Here is a 5,851-nt window from a genome sequence, read left to right as displayed (position 1 = left end):
AGGCGCCACATCACCATCTCATGGAGGATGGGCCTCCATTCATTTGAGGGGGTGGAGGATGAGCCTACCCCACATCTTTTTTTATAATTCTCTAAGTTTTTTTTTTGTTAATTTAATAAAAACTTTAAAAACATTAAAAATTACAACATAAAACAACCTAAATAAATTCATTTCATAACATTAAAAAAAATTACATTTCCTAAAAATAAAAATTACTAATCCTAAAAACGAAAAACATAAAAAACGAAAAAAAAATTACGATACGATTAAAAAACTACGACCTACGACGTCCATTTTTTCTTCACCTCTTCTTTCATCCTCCGATAAACCTCGCGTTCATCCTCCGGAACCGACTCGAGATCCAACCTCATAATCCTAAAATCCTCCGCTCGAGCATAGTCGGCCGACACGGTTTTCTTGCGAGTATATTTTTCGGCCGCGAACTCTTTGAACGAACGGAATTCGTTTATCAACTCGTCCATTTTCGACGATGCCTTCGAGCCGCCACCTCCACTCGAGCCGCCACCTCCACTCGAGCCGGCCCCTTTTCGCTTTCCGGCCGCGTCTTTTTTTGCTTTGTCCCTTCCGGTGGGACGTTCCGACTCGTGAACGGGCAACACATCCTCTTCATCTTCCGGGTCATTGTTTATGTCGATTTGACAACAAGCGGTGGAGCCTCCCGCACTATAACTTCTGGACTCGGAAGTTTTAGTCCGTTTGGCTGTTGCGACCTCATTTGGAACCGGTTTCCATTTTTCTTCTTTCCTTACAACGTTCCATGCTCGGAAGTGCGGGAAAGGCGTTGAATTTTGAGAGTCCCGCTTAGCGATAGCAAGGTTAAGAATGTCCTGGTCGTTACTCCCGCTAGGAGGAGAAGTGTAAATTTGGTTATAAATCTGGTTAAAGTTATTGATGACCTTGCTCATTTTACGCCACTTGCTCGAGACGGATTCGACATCACGAGCCGGACCATGCTCCATAATCGTGTTAAATCTATCCGTTGCCGCATTCCAAAAACTACTACCCGTTTGGTTGTTTCCTAAATTTAAAAAAATATTGCATTAGTAAAAATAAAAAATAAATGTTTTAAAATTTAAATTAAAACTTTGGTTCATACCGATTATCGGGCAAGTAGAGGACTTAACAAACGCCATTGCTAGCGCCTCCTCCTCTACTTTCGTCCAAGGTCTCCCCTTTGCTCTCGAACCGCTTTTTGGCGCGGTTTCGGGTACGTTTTCAACCTTCTTTCCCTTCCCCTTGTTTTTTTTTGCGCTTGAGCTCTTGCGGTGGCGATTCGGGGACGACTTCTTCATCATCATCGTCAAGTTGAACCGGGGGTTGCGGTTGGGAAGTTGGCGGTTGCGATTGGAGTTGTTCAAACGTGTTGCGTTGCATGATTTGTTGAAGTGCTTGGTATTGTTGCATTTGTTGAAGTTGAGACATTTGTGAGAAGGCGTTGGGTGTTTGTTGGAAACCCGAAAACGGAAATTGCGGAGCCCCCCACGAAGGATCCATAGTCGGAGTGTAAGCGGGAGTCGAAAAAAAGTTAGGTTGGTTCGGGTTGGGATTATTCGGGTTGGGGTTGTTTGGGTTGGGGTTGTTTGGGTTGAATGGATTCATGATTAGAGCAAATGGTATAAAAAAATATGGAGTGTTTTTTATAAAAAAGGAAGAGAATTGGAGAAGAATGGGAGTAGAATGGGAAAGAATTGTATAAAAATGGATGAGATAGAGGTATTTATTTAAATTGAAAAAGTAATTTTTTTTTTATTAAAATAGCCGTTACAACGGCTATATCATTCAAACATGTGGCCCGTCTTCCCCGGCTGTGGGGAGCCGTTTGTGCCGAGCCGAGCCCAGGGGGGCGGTGTGGGGGACCGGCGCCGGTCCTAGCCGGGCCTCAGCCGGCCCCCATACCCTTCAGTCTTAGTATTTTGCATTTCAGCTTTGATTTTGTGAATGAGCTTTTTTGTTAAAGAAAATGCCAAACCGAACCACTACTTAAATTGGTTATTATGTTTCTTCAGTTAGGTTTTTTCGGTTATGGTCAGGCAGTTAATCAGATTTTATGCTCATCTATGTTCTCCCATCAATTAACCTACTAAATCATCATTTTCCAGTGGTTTTATGCGGTCAGGTTTATTCATCAAACATGCCATAAATTGAAGTATTTTCATATAGAGATATGCCGGAAGAACAGTAACTTATATACGTGTAAAAATAAACAAATTATTAGACAGATATTTTAGACATCATTCATGTTTGCTTATATAAGACAAGGATCAAGAAATCTTACCCAAATACTAAACCATTCCACTTTCATTGTGTTGTTCAATGTCAGCAGTGACAGTTATACATGTTCAAAGCCCCTATAAATGACAATATGTTTATTTTTTAAAGAGTCATATGGCAGCTCAAGATTCTGTTTCACTTAGCCTAATGACTTCCTTTAACAACCGATTAACCGCGGCCCTAACGTCACCAGGCACTTCAAACCGCGTAGGTAAACCATACAAAGTTATGACCCTCATCACAACAGCCAAGTCCATATTCTTCGCCCCCTTCTTCCACACGCTCTGGTTTGCAAACTTGCATGATTCTTTTAGCACACACTTGTTGCATACCTAAAAGTCAATGGAATTAAACCAAACCAACACTCCTACCGGCTAATGGCTATCACTCAAATAGGAGTAAAGATAAGCGTCACTTACAGTTTCTTCTCGGATGCCAAAACAAAAGCGCATGGTCTTGGCCGAGAAAACATTTTTTCGGCCGAGGGAAGGACATCCAAACTGCGCCACCTTCTTCAAATCAGCAGTGGGCAGCCACCTTAAATCATCAGAACTTAGGTGACGGTATCAGAAAGGTTATAAGGTGTAGAGATATACAAAATTCAAAGTTTTAAAAAGTCCGCTTGAGGTGGCACATCATGAATATCATGTAGAATTTATGAATTCTTAATAGAAGAATTCAAAGTTTGAAACAGAAAGCGTTTGAATTTTCTTCCGGTTTTCAAATTCATGGTCGGTGCCTCATTTTTGAAATATCATTGCTTTGTTTGTTGTTTCAGTTTTTACAATTCAGGGTCGATGTCTGACTCGTCAAAAGAAGAGAAAATAAAATAAAAAGCAAAATGATTTGGTCCTCAAGAGCAATGATGCTCTGATACCATGAAAGAATTTAAATGAAGAACAAAATTCTGTGTATTAAATAACTGAAAAGCAGATTTTGTTTATATAAGAAGATCACAATGAAAACGATAATGATAAAGCCCGACTAATGATAAAGTGAACCAATTAATGATCATAATAAAACTCAATAACTATCATAAAATTTAAACCAAAGATAAAATAATACTAACTAACATCATACTTAAAGATAAGTGGTAAATCAAAATCAAATAATAATAACAACAACAACAACAACAACTAGGATAGATGATAAACTCAGTTAACAAATAGTTTACTTGATAAGAAGGTTGAGATGCAAAAGAGATGAGAAAGATGCAACTTCTAGTTATACATAAAGCAACGCCTCGCGTCTTCTGAAACCGAAAAACGTTGGCTTTTTTAATAGGGTTAATTGATTTTATCACCCTTAACTATTGGCCATTGGCTGCTGCCACCCCCAACCATCACTTTGACGCCCGCCACCCCCAACTTAACACTTAGTGTGTTCTGTCACCACCAGATCACTAACTTTTGATCCTATTACTATACTTTTGGGGGTGTCCTAATATCCTAAAACCTTTCCAAGATCCCTATGACACCCCAAAAAGTGTAGGAACATGATAAAAAGTTAGTGATCAGTTAACGACGTGGTGACAGAACACACTAAGTGTTAAGTTTGGGGTGACGGGCGTCAAAGTGATAGTTGAAGGTGGCAGCGGCCAATAACAAATAGTTGAGGGTGATCAAATCTAATACCCCTTTTTAATACCCAAGAACAAGAACTTGGTGCTACATAAAATCCTACAAAAACAAGTCTATAACATCAAATTGCTATTGGAGTATCGGTCCACCACATTAAGCTTTTCTTGTTCGATACAGATTCAAACTTACAATTAAACCCAATTAAAATGATAATTGTCTAAAAACAAAAACAAGAAAATAATATGTACTTACTTGTAAATTTCCCTGTGATCCTTCCCAAACTCTTCAGCAGCAAACTTCAAATAATCCCTACCATAACTATTCACAAAACAATAAACATCAAACTTATTATTATCGGCTACAAAATTTGCATTCCCAAAATACCCTTTTGTATGCAAATAATTTGCAAACTCAGCCATATCTGCTGACAACTCCTTCAACTCGTCTTCCTTCTTACACTCTGTTTTCAATTTATCTTTTCGACCCGCACCCGAAAACAAACTCGACAATTTCTTCAAACCCTTTTCAGATTCTTCATTTTGACACTTTTCAGATAACCCAACTGCTTCTGTAAAAAATGTTTCCAATGTGCTGGTTTCTTTCGTTGAGTCTGATCCATTTTTCCTCAACTCTGCTTCCAGTTTCATCAAATGTTTCTTAAGTTTCTGTTTGTGGTCTTCAGTTTCGGTTTCTGAAGGGGTATGGTCCCAAAAAGCCGCGCAAACCTCCGACCAGGTTGCGCGCGGAACCATACTCCTTATTTCAGAAAACTTATTAACAGTATCCTCGCGCGACTTACACTCATGGCAGTTTGTCTGGCGCGAGGCACGGCTCACAAGAGAGCCAAGTATCAGCAATTAGCATAAAACAATGGAACAAATGAGCATGCTAACCCCCGCGCGGGTTAGCTTGTTATCCAACAAGAGCCACTCAGTAGGGAAGCACACGGCTACCTACAGTGGTACATAAGGTACAAGTGGCAGTAAAAGGAGCCAATGAGCGTCTAGCAGGCTCTGGTCAATCGTGCGCCACGATCGCCTGACAAGAAGTACACAAGGACGCCTACATGGCACCAATCAGAGGACGGAGACAACTGTCCCACGATCTCCACCCGTCTGCTGATGACAGAAGGACAACAAGGCCGACAACAATGACACGTGGCTCCAATCAAGGTGCGCCAGCACCAACGAGCATCTAGAAGCCACTAAGCGGTCGACGCCAGTGAGACAAAGAGCATATCCGTTTTGTTGTCCGCTTCTGGCCCAAGGCCCATCAGCCCATAACCCCTCACACCTCTCCGGCTATAAATAGAGACCTCATCCCACAGGTTAAACATTCTATTCTCTCGGCTCTTACTCTTTACACTTAATCACTCTCAAAGCAGTCGCTTATTCTCACGCCGGAGCCTGGTTAAGAGGGAAACCCCCACATTCCCCTCTTAACGAGTAACGGTGTTCTGTTTTGCAGGTTAGATCACCAAGTCGGAGCTCAAATATCCTTAAAGAAGATTAACCCTCATGAAAGGAACATAAACCAATCTAATTAATTCCCTAATTAGATCACTGTTTCTTCAGTTTCAGAGGAACGAATTGGTTCCAGAGGCGTATGTTGAGTAGATAATTCGTGTAGGAATTGAGATGAAAGGTGTGGGGGATTGAAGAGTGTGCGAATCTGATACAGGCAAAGGGTTTTGGGACGAATCATTAGGGTTTAACAGGAGATGTTATTTACGCCGAAAACCAGCAAATTCACTCCTTCGTTTTAGTTTACAATTAAAAAACGCTGACTGACCCATATACCCAATAAATTATAAAATTAAAATTTTATAGTAAGAATTCAATAATTTTTTTTTAATTTCACATTTTTAATATTGAGTTATTTTGATAACGCTAAAAATTACAACACTCGTGAAAACGAAAAAAACCAATCAAAATCAATTTTTTATTTATAATATAACCTCACTATAATTTAAAATATAA

At 40.0% G+C, this 5,851-nt stretch overlaps 2 protein-coding genes across 3 annotated transcripts; both read right to left on the bottom strand.

Annotated features, from left to right (window-relative positions):
• Positions 1-281: 281 nt before the first annotated feature.
• LOC110900555 lies at positions 282-1,154 on the bottom strand. The gene is made up of 2 exons (XM_022147440.1): positions 1,118-1,154; positions 282-1,039 (listed from the first exon to the last, which is right to left on the bottom strand). The coding sequence occupies exons 1-2, from the start codon at positions 1,152-1,154 to the stop codon at positions 282-284; spliced, it is 795 nt and encodes a 264-aa protein (XP_022003132.1).
• Positions 1,155-2,213: 1,059 nt separating this feature from the next.
• Positions 2,214-5,650, bottom strand: LOC110897508. Of its 2 annotated transcripts, XM_022144252.2 has the most exons (5): positions 5,447-5,650; positions 4,257-4,560; positions 4,125-4,190; positions 2,712-2,829; positions 2,214-2,624 (listed from the first exon to the last, which is right to left on the bottom strand). In XM_022144252.2, exons 1-5 carry the CDS (start codon positions 5,574-5,576, stop codon positions 2,415-2,417), a joined length of 828 nt encoding a protein of 275 aa, XP_021999944.1. In that variant the 5' UTR covers positions 5,577-5,650; the 3' UTR covers positions 2,214-2,414. The 2 variants fall into 2 exon arrangements, with proteins under 2 accessions (XP_021999944.1, XP_035837319.1); XM_035981426.1 differs by having other exon boundaries at positions 2,712-2,844; positions 4,125-4,564; positions 5,451-5,650.
• Between the last annotated feature and the right edge of the window lie 201 nt (positions 5,651-5,851).

The sequence above is a fragment of the Helianthus annuus genome, chromosome 13 (genome assembly GCF_002127325.2).
Source record: "Helianthus annuus cultivar XRQ/B chromosome 13, HanXRQr2.0-SUNRISE, whole genome shotgun sequence".
Taxonomy (NCBI): Eukaryota; Viridiplantae; Streptophyta; class Magnoliopsida; order Asterales; family Asteraceae; genus Helianthus; species Helianthus annuus.
The sequence above is the reverse complement of the archived record's forward strand: the minus strand, read 5'-3'. Positions and strand labels throughout refer to the sequence as shown.

What these genes read in the sequence shown, in the direction of transcription:
- LOC110900555 (XM_022147440.1), bottom strand. Translation starts at nt 1,154, where the DNA reads ATGGCGTTTGTTAAGTCCTCTACTTGCCCGATAATCG. An exon ending in CTCTACTTGCCCGATAATCG is followed by an intron (nt 1,040 to 1,117) that starts GTATGAACCAAA and finishes TTTTAAATTTAG; the next exon opens with GAAACAACCAAACGGGTAGT.
- LOC110897508 (XM_035981426.1), bottom strand. Translation starts at nt 5,576, where the DNA reads ATGATTCGTCCCAAAACCCTTTGCCTGTATCAGATTCGCACACTCTTC. An exon ending in TGGAACCAATTCGTTCCTCT is followed by an intron (nt 4,565 to 5,450) that starts GAAACTGAAGAA and finishes CATACCCCTTCA; the next exon opens with GAAACCGAAACTGAAGACCA. An exon ending in TTGGCATCCGAGAAGAAACT is followed by an intron (nt 2,625 to 2,711) that starts GTAAGTGACGCT and finishes ATTGACTTTTAG; the next exon opens with GTATGCAACAAGTGTGTGCT.